We start from the raw sequence: 19,492 nt of genomic DNA on the forward strand, positions 1-19,492 counted from the left end.
GACTTTTTATCTCACAGTTGTGAATTTACATCTCGCAATGCCGACTTTACAACACGCAATTGTGAGTTTATATCTCGCAATTCTGACATCTTTTCTCAGAATTGTGAGATAAAAACTTGTAATTGCGATAAATTATAAAGACTGACTTTTTTCCTCAGAAATGCGAGTTTATATCTCACAATTCTGACTTTATATCTCTCAATTGCTTGATATAATGTCCAGAATTGTGAGTTTATTTCTCACAATTGCGGCTTTATATCACGCAATTTTGAGAAAAAAATTTCAGAATTGTGAGCTAAAAAGTCGCAATTACCTTTTTTATTTTTTATTCTGTGGCGGAAACAAGTTTCCATACTATTACGCCTCTCCTGAACGGAAAACATCTACAGAACGTAGACGTAGGTAGAGATACGCCTACAGAATCTCCAGATAAAAACACAGGCAAAGAAGCAGAAACTAACGATCGCATATGTACATACATATGAAAAATAATGTGATCATCAACAATAAACAGCATATAAATCAAGTGGTATAGGACTGTGCAAGCATTAGGGGTGTTGATGATCTTTCTGAATATGATCCAGATGTAGTCTTCGACAAAAACGCGATTTTCTCAGCTTTTTGCTTAAAAATGTTCCTTTTTTAAAAAAAAAAAAACTTACCCACATTCAAGTGTTGATAAAAAAGAATGCATGAAGCTAGAATAAAACGGATTTTTTTTAAAGCAGAGCGTCTATTCTTTCTTTTGATATCTTGCATGTTCAGATATACATACAACAAAATATTCTGGGAAACTTTTGTGAAAATTACTAAAAATGCTGGCGTAGGCTGTCTACACTAGAAAAAAAAAAGAAAGAAAAAAAAACGCTGGTGGCGAAAGAGTTAAAATCGAACATTGACATTTATTAATATTAGCCTGAACTGTCCAAATCGATAGTTTCATGCTCAATTCATCATTAACATGTGCATGGCTATAGTGCAAACCATATTCATCCTTGCTGCACACTATATTTAATGTAGTCTGTGATGTATTTTATTTACCTTGCAAAATTTTGAAGTTAAGGTCATGCAAATTGTCCAAGCGTCTCTACCAAGGGAAATTTGCGCCAATCTGAATGCTCTGATTTTAAAGTTGCCATGAAATAAATAATAATCTGCATGATATTGTTCTTATTGCAAACATTCACCAGTGCATAAGTTCAATTTATTAGCCATGCTAGACTTCTAGGCTTATTTATCATAACCATGCTAGACTTCTCCAATCATTAAGTCCGCTTAAACGCCACCCCTTTCTTACAATTTAGTGGTGCAGGTATGACGTCAGAACCCGGAACACTAAAAAATGCTGGGTTGTTTCTACCCATGTTTGGGTCAAATATAGACAAACCCAAATGTTAGGTTTAAAAATGTAATTTAAACATTTAAACCAACGGTTGGGTTTGTCCATATTTGATCCATAAATGGATTGAAACAACCCAGCATTTTTTAGAGTGAAGTCTAATTCGCCGCTGCTTCCTTTGAGATTTTCCAGTGTGGTTTTATAATGGAGATCTTCGATTTATGTGTAAAATAACGTCTGTGGTAAACATAACTTGACTGTACTTTGACGTTTTGCTCTACAGCATAAATTACACACCCATAATGAAAACGTGAATTCTGAAGCAGTTATGTTCATTTTTGAAAACGTACGTTTTTAATAACTAACTAGATAAGGCAGTTTGGGGTGTGAGTGTGTGCAGTGTATGTTGTAGAACAACATTTCAATTAAAGTCAAGTTATGTTTACCAAAGGCTTTATCTTACACATAAATTAAAAACAAAACAAAAAAATTATAAAACCCCATAGGAAAATCTCGAAAGAACCAAGGGCAAATAAGACTTCTGGATTCGGACGTCATTCCTACACCACTCTGTTGACCGCAAGCATGCATTTAGATCTGCCTCCAAATGACACAACCAAAAAAACAAGTCTTGGCCCACATTTTTTCTTTTTCAATAACGCGCTTTACTTGGATGTACTTGTGACTTTTAACATAAAAAAATATATATGTCCCCCCCCCCCCCACACACACACTCCTTAAAAGTTGATAAGCATTGTTTTTCTATCATTGATCAGAATAGACCTGCAACCTATTTTTGGGCCACAACCCACCAGTTGAGAACCACTGATAATGCTCAGTTCAAACCCAATCTCTTTGTTATTGACTAGCATCACAACAAGCAGCTAAAGATGCGATGAGCCGACTGGGTAATCTCTGCAGGCAACTGTGATGTGATTACAGTCTCACATTGACCTGTAGAGGTTGAGTAGTCTGTTTACACCCAAAACCTGAGAGAAAACCACCTCAACAGCACCTAAATCTGACTTTTACTTCAACACTACATTTGTGCTAATCTAATGCTAAGATGCTAATCTGTTATTTTACAATAGCTGCTTCACTTTTACGCCAAAGTTGATCAACATGCGCTTACAGCTCTCGAATTGCTAAAGTAGTTTGAATGTGTTACCTTTTCTGGGACGTGAACATCTGTGCGCCCCCTGCTGGAGGACCCCGGTCTCACGCGGCTGAGTTTTGGCATAATCTCAGCTGGCAACTGTGAGTAGTGTGTCACCCCTCTCACAGGCGCTGCTGGGGTTCTGTCACACACAGCACCCGCACACCATGAAGAAATGTCAGCAGTCTTCATCGGATACAATAGAGAAACCTGTTGAAAAGAAACCTGTGGAAAAGAAGCTTTAATTAAAAATGTAAATGTTTATGTTTGTTATTCATTCAATTATAAATTCACAGACTTGTTCATCCATCACAATCTATCCATTCATCACTAAATTATGGGTATCTGCTGTGGTGGTACTGGAGGAAGTTTGTGTTCCTGATCTAAGAGAACTTTCTGATGTTGGTGATACTGCATCAGGAACTGATTGGATGATATTTAGGAGCCATCAGTTCTTGATGCACTCCCTTCAGCATCGAAAGAGACACCTATCTTTTCACTTTTACAAGTCAGTGAGCAGTACTAAACTATAAGATAAATAGCTTAATATTGTAATTGTCTTGAGAAGTTTGTATAGATATTAAAGCTGCAGCTCTAAACATTTACAATCTGTTTTTTTGAGTGGCAAGATATAGTATTGCTGTATTATCGCTGTTGTTATTATTATTATTTTTATTGTAGCATTGCTTAAACACATCCTGTACAATAACTATAACATATTGTACATTTATTGTTTTGTGCTTTGTTTTTTAATAACAAGTTGTTCACTGTCTTCAATAAAGTTATGATGCTTTACATTTATTTCTGAATAGAAATTATCTCTGCTCTGACACCAAACCTTTATGCACTTATAGCTACTAAATACTTTAAGATACTTACCAATTTGCTTAGTATATTGACCATAGACGATTTGGACACAGTCAGCAACACTAATAGTCTAGTCTCAGACTAGTGCATGTTTGAGCTGTTTTAAATGAAAGCAATTGCACTTACACATCTTAAAATATGCCAGTGCTATTGTTTTGTCTTAAGATTGACATCAGTGATGGATTTTTAAAGGCACATTTTAAAAAGCTACTTAAATTTCCTAAATTAGCTAAGGGCTAATCCTGGCTTAATTTAAGCCCTGTCTGTGAAACCAGGCCTAGAGATGCCACACTAAATGTCATTGCATTAGAGAACAAAATATGGATAAATATTTGTTTCATATCTTTAATGTTTTTAATATTTAATAAATACCACTTGGGTTGATATTCTGAACGAAACGACATCTACACATAAATATACCAAATATTTTGGAGGATACAACGTGGCCAGTCACCACAGTTTCGGCGCCCTCTGCCGATTAATTCATTGCAGCAGTCTGACCTGAAGAGGCCTTGCGTAAAGATTAATTTTTTTTTTTAACAGTGACGCTAGTAGCCTATATATGGTATAGAAAAGAAAAGTAATATTTACTAGCGATAATCAGCTAAAAATTTGAGATGTACTGCATCTGTCATGATGAGTTAAACTGCTTGATAACAATGAGCGCTACAAGTAGCTTGTGCTGCTGTCTAGTGGCCGTCAAATGCCATTCCATGGATCAGCACATGGACTAACTCTGCTTCTTTCTCCCCGAACTGCAGTTTGAGAGCTTGTTGCATTGTCCTTAAACCAAACCCAGCTTCTTTTTAGCAAGTAAAAAAAACAAAAAAAACAAAGGGCAGCTAATATGAGCTCGAAGAGAGGCAAATGGAAACGTACCAAAAATGCGTACCAAAATCATTCGGATGATTCGCCTTCACTAGCGCGATCAATAATCGATGAACATTCAAACATTGTACCTGCCGGGCGACAGTTAGAGAGGACACCTCCATCCAAAATTGAAAGAGTCACAACACACCGGCATCCCAGCAAACCAGATGATTCTCCAACATCAGAAAAAGAGCCATGTGGGCAGGTAAACAATCAAACAAACATGCATACAAGGGAGGTATTTAATCAGTAGGCTATTTAAACAAATACAGGTGTGTACAAATTACTTTAACAATGTGTTAAAAATGCGTTTGCTACGTGAAAATGTAGACATTTACTTTTCGTTTAGCCATATTACCCTTTTGGCCTGTCCTCACCTATGTTTCCAACTTCTTGATACATTAGCAAATAGGCCTAGTGGAAATAGACTGTTAGGCTTTATTTCTTTTACTTCTTTTCTTTTTATGACCCCTATGAATATACATTTTTTTTTAATTATTGTTTTGTATGGTTTTTGACGCAGCCTAATGATTAAATGACCATGACACTGCAACAATAAAAACATGATGTATTTAATATGTATTTTTTATTCTTAATATTTCTGAATATGTATAATTATAAATAAAATAATAAAAATAATGTAATATTTACGGTGGCCGAGAGCGCTCTGCAACTGAAAAAAAACAACAACATGCAAATAGAAAAAATACTAGCAAATTAAGAAAACATCTTTATCAGTTTGACAACACTTGTGTGCTCCAAATACTCAAAACACAACCAAATACAGAAATACGCTGCAAAATACTCACAACGTAACTAAATACAGAAATACAGAAAGGTGCTGTAAATACTCACAACGCAACCAAATACAGAAACGCACTGCAAATGCTTACAATAACGCAACCAAATATGGAAACGTGCTGCAAATACTCACAACTCAACATAATATAGAAATGCGCTTCAAATACTCACAACACAATACAGAAATGTGCTGCAAATACTCACAACGCAACCAAATACAGAAACGCGCTACAAATAGCCTACTCACAACGCAACATAATACGTGATGCAAATAGTCACAACGCAACCTAATACAGAAACGCACTGCAAATACTCAACGCAACCTAATACAGAAACGTGTGGCAAATACTCACAACACAGCATAATACAGAAATGCGCTGCAAATACTCACAACCCAACAAAATACAGAAATTTGCTTAACATACTCACAACGCAACCAAATACAGAAACGCACTACAAATACTCACAACACAACCTAATACAGAAAACGCGCTGCAAATAGTCACAACGCAACTTAATACAGAAACGCGCTGCAAATACTCAACGCAACCACAGAAACGCGCTGCAAATAGTCACAACGCAACCTAATACAGAAACGCGCTGCAAATACTCAAAACGCAATCAAATACAGAAATACTCACAGCGCAAACAAATACAGAAATACACACAACACAACCAAATACAGAAATGCACTGCAAATTCTCACAATGCAACCAAATACAGAAATGCACTGCAAATACACACAACACAACCAAATACAGAAACACGCTGCAAATACTCACAACGCAACCAAATACAGAAATGCACTGCAAATACTCACAACACAACCAAATACAGAAATGCACTGCATATACTCACAACGCAATCAAATACAGAAATACACACAACACAACCAAATACAGAAATGCACTGCAAATTCTCACAATGCAACCAAATACAGAAATGCACTGCAAATACACACAACACAACCAAATACAGAAACACGCTGCAAATACTCACAAAGCAACCAAATACAGAAACACACTGCATATACTCACAACGCAATCAAATACAGAAATACTCACAACGCAATCAAATACAGAAATACTCACAACGCAACCAAATACAGAAATACACACAACACAACCAAATACGGAAACGCGTTGCAAATACTCACAACGCAACCAAATACAGAAACACGCTGCAAATACTCACAAGGCAACCAAATACAGAAACACGCTGCAAATACTCACAACACAACCAAATACAGAAACACGCTGCAAATACTCACAACGCAACCAAATACAGAAACACGCTGCAAATACTCACAACACAACCAAATACAGAAACACGCTGCAAATACTCACAACGCAACCAAATACAGAAATGCACTGCAAATACTCACAACACAACCAAATACAGAAATGCACTGCATATACTCACAACGCAATCAAATACAGAAATACTCACAACACAACCAAATACAGAAATGCGCTGCAAATTCTCACAATGCAACCAAATACAGAAATGCACTGCAAATACACATAACACAACCAAATACAGAAACACGCTGCAAATACTCACAACGCAACCAAATACAGAAATGCACTGCAAATACACATAACACAACCAAATACAGAAACACGCTGCAAATACTCACAACGCAACCAAATACAGAAATGCACTGCATATACTCACAACGCAATCAAATACAGAAATACTCACAACGCAACCAAATACAGAAACACGCTGCAAATACTCACAAAGCAACCAAATACAGAAACACACTGCATATACTCACAACACAATCAAATACAGAAATACTCACAACGCAACCAAATACAGAAACACGCTGCAAATACTCACAAAGCAACCAAATACAGAAACGCACTGCATATACTCACAACGCAATCAAATACAGAAATACTCACAACACAACCAAATACAGAAATGCGCTGCAAATTCTCACAATGCAACCAAATACAGAAATGCACTGCAAATACACATAACACAACCAAATACAGAAACACGCTGCAAATACTCACAACGCAACCAAATACAGAAATGCACTGCATATACTCACAACGCAATCAAATACAGAAATACTCACAACGCAACCAAATACAGAAACACGCTGCAAATACTCACAAAGCAACCAAATACAGAAACACACTGCATATACTCACAACGCAATCAAATACAGAAATACTCACAACGCAATCAAATACAGAAATACTCACAATGCAACCAAATACAGAAATACACACAACACAACCAAATACGGAAACGCGTTGCAAATACTCACAACGCAACCAAATACAGAAACACGCTGCAAATACTCACAACACAACCAAATACAGAAACACGCTGCAAATACTCACAAGGCAACCAAATACAGAAACGCACTGTAACTCACAACGCAACCAAATACAGAAATACACACGGTTTTGAGTATTTGCTGCTCGTTTCTGTATTTGGTTGTGTTGTGAGTATTTGCAGCACGTTTCTGTATTATGTTGCGTTGTGAGGATTTCCAGCTCGTTTCTGTATTTGGTTGCGTTGTGAGGATTTGCAGCACATAAAGATGTTTTTTTTTAATTTGCTTGTGTTTTTCTATTTGCATGTGTTTTCTTCAGTTGCAGTGCGTTGAGCTTTCTTGGCCATTGGAAATATTGTTATAAATTTCAAAGATTAAAAGTACTTTTTTTTAGTGCATTTTTAAAAATTTTTGTCTAGTTTAATAAATCTACACATTTATCACATGAGAATGAGAAAAGTTTAATGGTTATTAAAACAATAAATTTAATAATTTGTGAATAATATTGTTGAGGTCTGTTTTTTCAAAGTAGAAAAAAAAAAATAGAATGATAGCATTCATATTAATAATTATGAAGTAAAAACTAGTATTTTGGCTTTATCTTTAGATTTTACTTGACATTAAAAATACTTATGTTATTATTTTAGCTTGCGATTAAACTATGCGTTTTATTATTGTTTTAGAATTTTCACATTTTCAAGGATAACATTTCTTAATTAGTTCATTCTTTCCAAGGAAATAACTAAACGCATTTCTTGCAATGGATCAAATGAAGTTCTCCAGCAGCCCAAAGTTAAAGATGAGAGGATGTCCATCAGGAGGTCTAGTTCTACAGCTGCATCAGGTGATTTCATTTGATCACTGGCATAAGAAATCATATTCACTTATCTCTCGGTTTCTAAATTTGTAAGTATTGATATCACACCACATATATTCACTGGTTCTTGTTGAGTATCATATTATTGCTTTAACATTCTATTTTATGGATATACAGCAATAACTGGGAATGCAGACCCTGAAACCTTCATCCAGGGAATGCAGGGGTACCAGTGGACAGACACAGACCTGGAGTTTATCTATCAAACCAAATTGAAAAAGCAAGTTCAACAGGCGCAGGTTAATGAATGCATAATTTCAAAAAAGTAAATTAGTGCACACGAAATACTGCCTGCTATACAATACACGTTATGCAATGCTAAACCATCACAACTGTAGTGAGTGGTGTCATGTTGTAATCAGAAAGAAAATATGGTTATTTACTATGTTTAATCCAATGTTACTGTTTATATATTACTTATTAATTTGCATGTGCACATTTTTACAAATATAATTTGTCACCTGGTATTCTTTGAACATAGAAATGTTGCATACTGTGAACGCAAACTGCATAAATTTGTAGTATGGTATTATGATATTTTGAACATCCTCTCCTATTTTTCCCATTTATGCTTGTACTGATCATCTGAATATTATCATTGTAAGATTTTCATTTTCAAGAATTGAATTGAACCAAGAGAACGATATTGTTTACAGCAAGAGTTAAGCGACATGCAGAAGTCTCTGAAGAACACGAAACAAATGCGGGACATGGCCCTTGCTGCACGTGACAAAATACAAACAGAGCTCTCTAAGGTCTCTGACACATTTGCCATGCATTTTTCTCTTCAAACGTACCATTTTAATAATGTGATACCTATGAAACATCTGATCTCAATACTTGTGGTTCTGGTGTTTCAGGTGCCCTCGTGCGAACGGATACAGCAAATTTCCATGGAAATACTTAAGAGGTACCACAGCTCTAGTCAGCTGGAAGGGCTTGATTTTAAAGCTCTTACTGCTAAACTGAAGGTTGCTGATGTGCATTGTATTACTGCTGAGGAGAAGACAGAGGTCAGCATACTCAAGGCAGTGGTGGAAAAAGCACAAGTAGTGAGGTATTAACCCAACAACTTGTACACAATAGTTTTGACATTTTCGAATGGTACTGCAAAACTCGTTAGCATGATGCTAGGATATTGCCATGCGCTTGCTAACATGTTTTGGATGGTTTTAAGAACGTTGCCCACCCCAAACCCTTCTTGTCTCGTTCAGTCAATGTATGTCTATGGGATGTTCTTTCCAGTTTTATATTGTTGTCCACCAGGAAACTGTTAGCTCAATTGCTAATTTATCAATTCTACACTTCTCCTCAACAAGCTAAAGCAGATTAGCAGCATTTTAGATTTACATTTATTTTGTTTGTAGGGAAAAAGTGGAGCAACTCACGAAGGACATTGAGAAGGACAAGGAGAACATCAACCAAATCAAGGTGATTGCTAGCAAGGGCATGTCCTCATTGTTTGAAATTGGTATGTTTAAAGTGTTAAAAAAAAGCACTAGAGATGATCCTTTTTTCCGCAAAGGTAAATGTACATGCGCTTACATCAGAAATATCTGCACTGGAATCCAAGATGTCTGGTAAAGAGGTTAGTGGATCACTTTTAACCACTATTTGCTATTGATACTATTAGCACTAAGCAGACATTCAAACAAAATAAGACTTAAGGGATTGTTCACCCTAAAATTAAAATAAAGTCATCATTTACTGACACTGGTGTTGTTCTAATGTGTCGCCCTGAAAAAGCACACAATTTGTGAGAAACGTGACATGAAATACAATGCCTTGAAATCCCAAAAAAGTATCTGTGTACTTTCTTCACTGAATCCAATATTACCGGACTGGAACTCCGTTGCGTGATGTAAACAGATGTAAACGCAGATAACTTCTTGTTACGACAAACACAACTGATATATTCACCTCAGAGAAGAAGGGTTCCTGGATTGTATTTCATGTCTCGTTTTTGTTAATCTTGATTTCTCACAACTTGTGTGTTTTTCTGTGCGAGTCTGAGTGAACTGTGACACTAATGGAGTCTCATAGAATGCACAGTCGAATACACAATACACAACAGTCAAGGTCAGGAATTTTGTTAAATAATACATTAAATTTTGGTATGTTTTTTTCCAAAATCTATCGTATACTTATGGTGGTTGAGGAGATTCCCCCTTCCATGTAAAAATGCTTTGAGTGCAGAGAAAAACGCTATATAAATGTAATGAATTATTATTATTATTATTATTATTATACCCCCAGAACACTTACATGAATTTACAACATGTGTCGCATGGGATCATTTTGTGATACTTTTGCCTCTTTTTAAAAAAAGCTTGACACTGGTTGCTATTCACTGCCATTATATGAATGAGCATGAGTGGAACATAATTATTTTCTTCTTCTTTTGTTCATAAAAGAAAGAAGGGCATATGGCATTAGAACAAGTAAATTATGACTTAATTTTCATTTGAGGGTAAACTATCCCTCTAAGTACCGTTTACACCAAGGGCAATAACTATAATAACTATTAAGCTTTAGTAATCGTAATAATTCTATGAGAATAGTCAAGACAACACACAAGATTTAACGATAACGACACAGAGGAACAATATAATTGAACTTTCAGAACTATTTTTTTTAACAATAAAAACATTGGCAGCCAATCAGAATCCACCCGACTTTAAAAGAGCTCGAGCATTGAAAGCTGCAGACAACAAATCTGGAGCGTGCTTATAATAAACTTTATCGTTCTTGGTGTGACCGGGCCTTTGATCTGTAGCTACAAATTTATAGTCAATGACAAATACTTTTGGCTCACATAGGAGGCACTTCAGTCAACTAAACCACGGCAGAAAGTCCACAGAGGCCCTAAAGCCTCCACTGCTCCTTCTGCCCCTAAACCCCTGAAAATCCCTGCAGTCCAAAAACTCTCCAAACATCCTGCTGCTCCTTCTACTCCAAAACTCTCCAAAGATCCTGCTGCTCCTTCTACTCCAGAACCCTCCAAACAACCTGCATCTCCTCCTACTCAAAAACCCTCCAAATCTCCTTCTGCAGCTTCTACTCCAAAACTCTCCAAACATCCTGCTGTTCCTTCTACTCGAAAACCCTCCAAATCTCCTGCTGCTCCTTCTACTCCAAAACCCTCCAAACATCCCGCTGCTCCTTCTACTCCAAAACCCTCCAAATCTCCTGCTGCTCCTTCTACTCCAAAACTCTCCAAACATCCTGCTGCTCCTTCTACTCCAAAACCCTCCAAACATCCCGCTGCTCCTTCTACTCCAAAACCCTCCAAACATCCCGCTGCTCCTTCTACTGCAAAACTCTCCAAACATCCTGCTGCTCCTTCTACTCCAGAACCCTCCAAACAACCTGTATCTCCTCCTCTTTCTGCAGCTTCTACTCCAAAACCTTCCAAAAATCCCACTGCTCCTTCTACTCCAAAATTCTCCAAACATCCTACTGCTTCTTCTACTCCAAAACCTTCCAAAAATCCCACTGCTCCAAAATCCTCCAAAAATCCCACTGCTCCTTCTGCTCCAAAATCCTCCAAACCTCCTGCTGCTGCTTCTGCTCCAGAACCCTCCAAAAATCCTGCTGCTTCTTCTGCTCTAAAAACCTTCAAACATCCCGCTCCTCCTTCTGCTCCAAAACCCTCCAAACCTCCTGCTGCTGCTTCTGCTCCAAAACCCACCAAAGCTCCTGCTGCTCCTTCTGCTCAAAAACCCACCAAACCTCCTGCTGCTCCTTCTGCTCCAAAACCCTCCAAACCTCATGCCAACCTAAAGGCACAGACTGCCTCAAAACCCTCCAAAACCACCACTGGCTCAAAGACCCTGGAGGCTGATGTTGTTGGCCTCCGCCGCTCTAGAAGAATCGCTGCTAAGAAAGAGAAGTGATTGAGTAAAGTTCACCTCAGGAAGTCTTCTTCAAGTGTTCTTACTCTCATTTATTACAAGCCTTGTTTTACTCTGCAATGACTTAGTTTAGACTTTTAGACCTAGAGGAAATAGTGTGGTGCCCTCTAGTGGATATTTTGAGTTTAGAGTTTATGGACACTCAATGGTGGCTATTCACAAATCAGATGTACTTCTGTCAGAATTTACTTCACAGTTTAATGAAACTACATTAAAATGTCTTGAACATTAATGTGTTTTCTGTTCTTTTCTCCACGTTAAGAGTGTGTTTTCTTTGACGATGAATAAATGTTTTTCAGACGTCTGGGTTATATGTTGTAGAAAGCCCTGGCTTCTTCAGAAAGTCTGAGAAGTTCAGAGTGGTCAAGTTTTGGAACATGGGTGCTTGAACTGGATTTTCCAGCAGGTGGCCTGCTTCTATCTACAAACTGTTTGTTTTAGCTATGTAGACCTTTGACCAGATTCTGCTCCTGGAGAGCCGCTGTCCTGCAATGTTTAGCTCTAACCCCAATTAAACACACATGAACCAGCTAATCAAGGTCTTGTCAGGAATACTAGAAATTTCCAGATGTGTGTTGAGGCAAGTTGGAGCTAAACTCTGCAGGACATTGGCCCTTTTGGACTATCTTTAGACACCCCTGCCTTAGACAAATACTTTTTCATAAGATCTGGACTAACTCATTTCTTTGTGGTGCTTTCCTTTGCAAAAACTCACTACCACAAATAACTAGCATGTTCTGGTGGCTGTGAGGACATTGCTGTGCAATTGCTGAAATGTTTTTGTTGGTTGTTAGCATGTTGCTATTTTCCTGTGGCGTTTTAGAGTGTTGCTGTGTAGTTGCCATTGCATTGCTCTGTGAGTTAATAACATGTTCTATGTTGGTAGTTGTTAGCGCATTGCTATTTGGTTGCTTCTGCATTCCGTGTGGATTCTTGGACCTTGTTAGATGGTTGTTAGTGTATTTCTTAGTGGTTGCTAGTGTGTTCTGGCTTGATTTTAGGGTGTTCTGAGTAGTTGTCAGCGCAATGCTAATTTACCTACCAAGTCCTTAGCGTGCTATATGAGACGGTTTTCATCTATATTGATCATTAGCTTTGTATTACTACAAGTCACACTTAAGAGCCATTCACACCTAGAATAACTATATTAGCGTTCACACCAATGGACAATTTTGTTTATTATAATGTTTGCAGTTATGTTTGCAGTTTTGTCGTCTGATGCTTTAAATGCTAAATGGCTGTCAATGTTTTTATCATTCATCAGCTGGAAAAAAAATCTTTCTGAAAGTGAATCCAGCGTTATTGTTCCTCTGTGTTGTTATCATTATAGTTGTGGTGTGGACTTCCCTATTCAACTCATTGAATTAGAATGACGATTAAAACTTTTAAGTTATGTCCCAGCTAGCAAACACAGAACGTTCCCCTAATTATATGCATTTGTTTCCTGTTTGATTATTTTTTGGGGGGAACTAAATTGTAATGTTCTGGAACATTCTGTTTAGGTTTTATTCTTTGCAACCATAAAATAATGTTCCCAGAACGTTGCAAGGAGGTTATTTTTAAATAACCAAAAAAATCTTATACAGAATGTTCCCTAATGGTAATTTTTAGGTTATTATTTTGTAACCATGAAATAACGTTCCCATTATTGTCTTTAGTGTGAATGGCTCCTTCACAACTCATAAAGTTGGTTTTGATTGAATGTTGTTGGAAATGATATAATGTTGATTATTTTGTGTTGATTTTTACCTCATTATAATGTTCAGACTGGAATTGTACACACACATAAATGGTTGGAACATTGAAGGATTGTAGAGGAAACACATTAACGCTTTGCTGACTCAATCAGAGTCACCCGTTATTGTTGGCTTAGAAAAAGTGGATGAGAGACAGAGAGAGAGTCCAAATGTGGTTAACATATCATACGGCAGGGAACAACTTCCACAGGGCTTACATCAACAGATTTCTGCTGGATCAGTTAAAATCGGCGTTGAAGCCGGGTACACTTTCAAAACAGTTGATTTTGGAAATTTTGTTTAAGTTCTCTCAACGCTAATGTCTTCCAGACACTAAATGGTTTCAGACTGTACTTCATCTTCACCATTTCAGAGAAAATACAAGTTTGTATCTCACCAGCTTTGCTAACCACTTTCATAACATAAATATAAGGGCTTTCGATCAATTAAACATTTGAATGCAGACATTGAGGGAAGGAAGTTCCCCCCAATAATTAGAAATGACCACACTAAACAATATTTTATATTCTTGATACTGCTACAAGAAGTTTTAAAAGTTGCATTTTTAGGCTGCTCTGCCTCAGTGGTCTAACAGCGCTTGTCATTGTCAAAATGATTGTGATGGCTAATCAGATCAAAGGAGGCAGGCCTTACTGTTCACAGAAGAGTGTGAATTCCAACGCGGCACTTTAAGTGGTGAAAGAGTGTGTGTTAACATGTAAGTAGCTAATTTAAGTAATATTTGACAATTAATTATATAATATTTGACCGCAAAAGACAGTAATATCCAGTGATGCAAACTACTCAACTTTTTTTATGCAATTTCACTGTTTCCAATTGAACACATGCTATTATTCCAAACCTCCTGCTGCTCATTCTACTCCAGAACCCTCCAAACCTCCCGCTGCTCCTTCTGCTCAAAAAACTCTCCAAACCTCCCACTGCTCCTTCTGCTCAAAAACCCTCCAAACCTCCCGCTGCTCCTTCTGCTCAAAAAACCCTCCAAACCTCCTGCTGCTCCTTCTACTCCAGAACCCTCCAAACCTCCCGCTGCTCCTTTTGCTCCAAAACCCTCCAAACCTCCCGCTGCTTCTTCTGCTCCAAAACCCTCCAAATATCCTGCTGCTGTTTGTACTCCAGAACCATTCAGTCCTCCTAATGCTCCATCCACTCAAAAACCCTCCAAATCTCCTGCTGCTCCTTCTACTCCAAAACCCTCTAAACCTCCCGCTGCTCCTTCTCCAAAACCCTCCAAACCTCCCGCTGCTTCTTCTGCTAAACTCTCCAAACCTCCCGCTGCTTCTTCTGCTCCAAAACCCTCCAAACATCCTGCTGCTGCTTGTACTCCAGAACCATCCAGTCCTCCTAATGCTCCATCCACTCAAAAACCCTCCAAATCTCCTGCTGCTCCTTCTACTCCAAAACCCTCTAAACCTCCCGCTGCTCCGTCTCCAAAACCCTCCAAGCCTCCCGCTGCTTCTTCTGCTCCAAAACCCTCCAAACATCCTGCTGCTGCTTGTACTCCAGAACCATCCAGTCCTCCTAATGCTCCATCCACTCAAAAACCCTCCAAACCTCCTGCTGCTGCTCCTACTCCAAAACCCTCCAAACATCCCGCTCCTCCTTCTACTCCAGAACCATCAAAACCTCCTGCTGCTGCTTCTGCTCCAAAACCCTCCAAACATTCTGCTGCTCCTTCTACTCCAAAACCCTCCAAACATCCCGCTGCTCCTTCTACTCCAAAACCCTCCAAACATCCCGCTGCTCCTTCTACTCCAAAACCCTCCAAACATCCCGCTGCTCCTTCTACTCCAAAACCCTTCAACCCTCCTGCTGCTGCTTCTGCTCCAAAACCCTCCAAACATCCTGCTGCTCCTTCTACTCCAAAACCCACCAAACCTCCTGCTGCTCCTTCTGCTCCAAAACCCTCCGAACCTCCTGCTGCTGCTTCTGCTTCAAAACCCTCCAAACCTCCTGCTGCTGCTTCTGCTTCAAAATCCTCCAAACCTCCTGCTGCTGCTTCTGCTTCAAAACCCACCAAACCTGCTTCTGCTTCAAAACCCACCAAACCTCCTGCTGCTCCGTCTACTCCAAAACCCTCCAAACCTCCTGCTGCTGCTTCTGCTTCAAAACCCACCAAACCTCCTGCTGCTGCTTCTGCTTCAAAACCCACCAAACCTCCTGCTGCTGCTTCTGCTTCAAAACCCTCCAAACCTCCTGCTGCTGCTTCTGCTTCAAAGCCCACCAAACCTCCTGCTGCTCCTTCTGCTCCAAAATCCTCCAAACCTCCTGCTGCTGCTTCTGCTTCAAAATCCTCCAAACCTCCTGCTGCTGCTTTTGCTTCAAAACCCACCAAACCTCCTGCTGCTCCTTCTACTCCAAAACCCTCCAAACCTCCTGCTGCTGCTTCTGCTTCAAAACCCACCAAACCTCCTGCTGCTCCTTCTGCTCCAAAACCCACCAAACCTCCTGCTGCTCCTTCTACTCCAAAATCCTCCAAACCTCCTGCTGCTGCTTCTGCTTCAAAACCCACCAAACCTCCTGCTGCTCCTTCTGCTCCAAAACCCTCCAAACCTCCTGCTGCTGCTTCTGCTCCAAAACCCTCCAAACATCCCGCTGCTCCTTCTACTCCAAAACCCTCCAAACCTCCTGCTGCTGCTTCTGCTCCAAAACCCTCCAAACATCCCGCTGCTGCTCCTTCTACTCCAAAACCCTCCAAACCTCCTGCTGCTGCTTCTGCTCCAAAACCCTCCAAACATCCCGCTGCTCCTTCTACTCCAAAATCCTCCAAACCTCCTGCTGCTCCTTCTACTCCAAAATCCTCCAAACCTCCTGCTGCTGCTTCTGCTCCAAAACCCTCCAAACATCCTGCTGTTCCTTCTACTCCAAAACCCTCCAAACATTCTGCTGCTGCTTCTGCTCCAAAACCCACCAAACCTCCTGCTGCTGCTTCTGCTCCAAAACCCTCCAAACATCCTGCTGTTCCTTCTACTCCAAAACCCTCCAAACATTCTGCTGCTGCTTCTGCTCCAAAACCCTCCAAACCTGCTGCTGCTGCTTCTGCTCCAAAACCCTCCAAACATTCTGCTGCTCCTTCTACCCCCAAAACAAAACCTTTGGTCCCCCCAATGTTCAAGACATGGTGGTAACATCCTTTTTTTAATGAAATTGATTACTTATTTTACAAGCTTAAAGACTGATCTTTTCTTTATGTAAACCTATCATATGGCTTCAGAAGTTTTGGAATATTATTCATAAGTTGTGCGATCAACTACTTGTGCTTTTTTTCATTTTTGGAGCTTGACACCAAAAGGTCACCATTCACTATCAGTTAGGAAAAGGGCAACGTGAACTTTCTGCTAAATATCTTCTTTGTTTTCCATTGAAAACAAAGTCATTCAGGTTCGGAATGACATGAGGGTGAGTAATTGGTGATACTATTTTATATTTTTGGATGTACTGTGCCTTTAAGAGGTTAGAATGGGAAGTTAGATTTTTTCCAGCCTTTTACAGACAGACATTGGACAGTCTTTGCATGATATACCAAGATAGGATGCTTAAATATTTGAGTGAAAGATGCCTGCAAAAAAATGCCCAGCTGTACCAACAAGCTGTTTCCTGTGTCCAGACCCATCAAAGGCCTTTATAGAGAGGCAGAACAGAGGGAACACACACTGGCATTAAATCATAGTCACTGCAAGGTGTCCTTCTGGCCAGTGTCTCAATCTAAAGCAAACTCAAATGTCACTGGTGACCTCATGGTTAAGATGGAAAGATTTCTTTCTTTTTGCTTTCACGAGTGCAGCCATCTGCTGTTCGCTCTCTGATTTCATCAGTGGAACATTGAGACAGACCCGGTTAAAAGGTGAATTCCTGGTCTTTGCATGTGTCGAGTGTAGCCAGGCTTTATGACAGGTCTTGAGGGTCAGTCTGGGCTTTACGTTATAAAATAAAGCTCTCCATAATAATCAACCATAAAATAAATTCACTGCTTGTCCATCAGAATTTTACATTCCTACAAGAAATATGTTGTACAAGTTCAGTGGTCTTTTGTCGGTATTGCATTATTTAATTCACTTTAACTATTGCACCCCCTCCCTCCCTTTTTTTTTTGTTTTTTTTGTTTTTGTGCGTATCTGAATCAAATTTGTATGTAGTGCGAACAAGGCCTTAATGTGTCAATGACTCTGTCAAATACATCAACCGTAAGTTTCAGGATGAATCCTGTTTACCTTGTACATTCTGGTGCAAGGAATCGTGGGAAACATAGGACTCACCAATTGCTCCAGAATTATGCCGCCTTCATTACTTTGGTCAGATAGGTTTCACATTATCCCTTTACTGAACCTGAGGAATATTTGACCAAACAAATATGTTCTTGAAACATGGCCGGTATTGGACTCCGTGAGCTGAAGGACCTTGTGTTTGCTTTTTATTCTTGTAATTTTAGTTCTCTTGTCAGTTGAATCTGGAACATATATAGTTCATTGACAAAGATAAATAAATGGAGGAATCATGTGATTGCGAACAACCACCTTCTTTCATATCTTTAACAGTCTTTTTTGGTCTGCAATAGTACTTCATTTATGAGGCCGAGCTAGTTCAGGGTGCTGTTAGCATGCTAGGTCCTCATGAAAGCCTATTATTACGATGATAAATGCATTGAGCTGGAAGCCACATGTGTTGGTGTAAGAGATTAGCTTCTGTTTTCCTAGTATTAGCGGTGAGTCCTCAGACAAGGTCAGCACAGGAGATTGCAGGCCCACAGAAAGCCAGCTGTCCTCCTAGTCCGATGGATACCACCGATCTCATTTAAAATCCATTGCGCCATTTAAAACTAACTCCTGTATTATGAGACGACTAGCTCAGGGTCAGTCCTTGATTAATCAGCCACGAACTGTGATTTACTTCCAGCCCAAATAAAGCATGTTCCTTTGTTTTGGCTAGTAAGACTGATAGGTGCTTGTATTAGAACAACCCCAGCTTCTTTGATCCCATACACTGATCCTTTAATTGTAGTCATTGTGCTCAAGGATTTCAAATTGACATGTTAAGGAATCCAAAACACACCTTTTCACTGAACCACACTGAGTGCACTTCCCATTGCAGCCACTAGAGGTCAGTGTGGTGCCAGAAGGGGCTTGTGTAAACTTTTGATAATTCAGCCAAGGTTTTGCTTGTTAGCATGGCCTTAGCATCTGCAATGAAAGCATTTTACAGAATCCATGTATTTTGATTAAGCAATTTTACAATTGAAGTAGAAGTTTAAAATTGCTTTAGAAGCAATTTTATTGCATTATATTGCAGTAGATATTAGACCAGTGTGCAATTTGTTTTTAGAGGCCTCTAAAAATGTGAAATAGACATTTTTCCTTGTTTAGTGCATACATACATTTGTGATTGGTTTTGGACTAGGTCTAAATTCAGAATAGCATATAAACAGTGTTGGGGAAAATTACTTTGAAAAGTAATGTTAAAATATTGCATTACTCCCTGGAAAAAGTAACTAACTGTGTAACTTAGTTACTTTTTATTTAAAGCAATGTACGGTTACTTTTGCTTTACTTTTTCTCACCTGGGCTGGGCTTGTTTGTTTTTTTAATAGAAAATAAAAGTTCAAAAGGCCCCCTGTGGTG

At 38.9% G+C, this 19,492-nt stretch overlaps 2 protein-coding genes across 4 annotated transcripts in view; one reads left to right on the forward strand and one right to left on the reverse strand.

The window, feature by feature from the left end:
- The window catches only part of tp53bp2b (tumor protein p53 binding protein, 2b), a 48,847-nt gene extending 46,192 nt beyond the window's left edge, over positions 1-2,655 (reverse strand). For both annotated transcript variants that reach the window (XM_079889592.1, XM_079889591.1), the window contains exon 1: positions 2,508-2,655. In XM_079889592.1, the coding sequence (XP_079745718.1) occupies positions 2,508-2,579 (72 nt within the window). In that variant the 5' untranslated portion in view covers positions 2,580-2,655. The remainder of the gene's footprint in view (positions 1-2,507) is intronic.
- A 1,270-nt stretch (positions 2,656-3,925) lies between these two features.
- Positions 3,926-12,302, forward strand: LOC307170269 (uncharacterized protein). 2 transcript variants are annotated; one of them, XM_079891352.1, is made up of 8 exons: positions 3,926-4,437; positions 8,065-8,173; positions 8,324-8,445; positions 8,863-8,961; positions 9,067-9,263; positions 9,574-9,637; positions 9,732-9,794; positions 11,026-12,300. In XM_079891352.1, the coding sequence occupies exons 1-8, from the start codon at positions 4,210-4,212 to the stop codon at positions 12,100-12,102; spliced, it is 1,959 nt and encodes a 652-aa protein (XP_079747478.1). In that variant the 5' UTR covers positions 3,926-4,209; the 3' UTR covers positions 12,103-12,300. The 2 variants fall into 2 exon arrangements, with proteins under 2 accessions (XP_079747478.1, XP_079747479.1); XM_079891353.1 differs by having other exon boundaries at positions 4,356-4,437; positions 8,105-8,173; positions 11,026-12,302.
- The last annotated feature ends 7,190 nt before the right edge of the window (positions 12,303-19,492 follow it).

The sequence above is a fragment of the Squalius cephalus genome, assembly GCF_949319135.1.
Source record: "Squalius cephalus genome assembly, chromosome: 13".
Taxonomy (NCBI): Eukaryota; Metazoa; Chordata; class Actinopteri; order Cypriniformes; family Leuciscidae; genus Squalius; species Squalius cephalus.

Bases quoted from the DNA above. Each gene is read 5' to 3' on its own strand.
- LOC307170269 (XM_079891352.1), top strand. From the start codon at position 4,210: ATGAGCTCGAAGAGAGGCAAATGGAAACGTACCAAAAATGCGTACCAA. The intron at 8,174-8,323 runs GTGATTTCATTT...ATGGATATACAG, and splicing joins TAGTTCTACAGCTGCATCAG to CAATAACTGGGAATGCAGAC. The intron at 8,446-8,862 runs GTTAATGAATGC...TATTGTTTACAG, and splicing joins AGCAAGTTCAACAGGCGCAG to CAAGAGTTAAGCGACATGCA.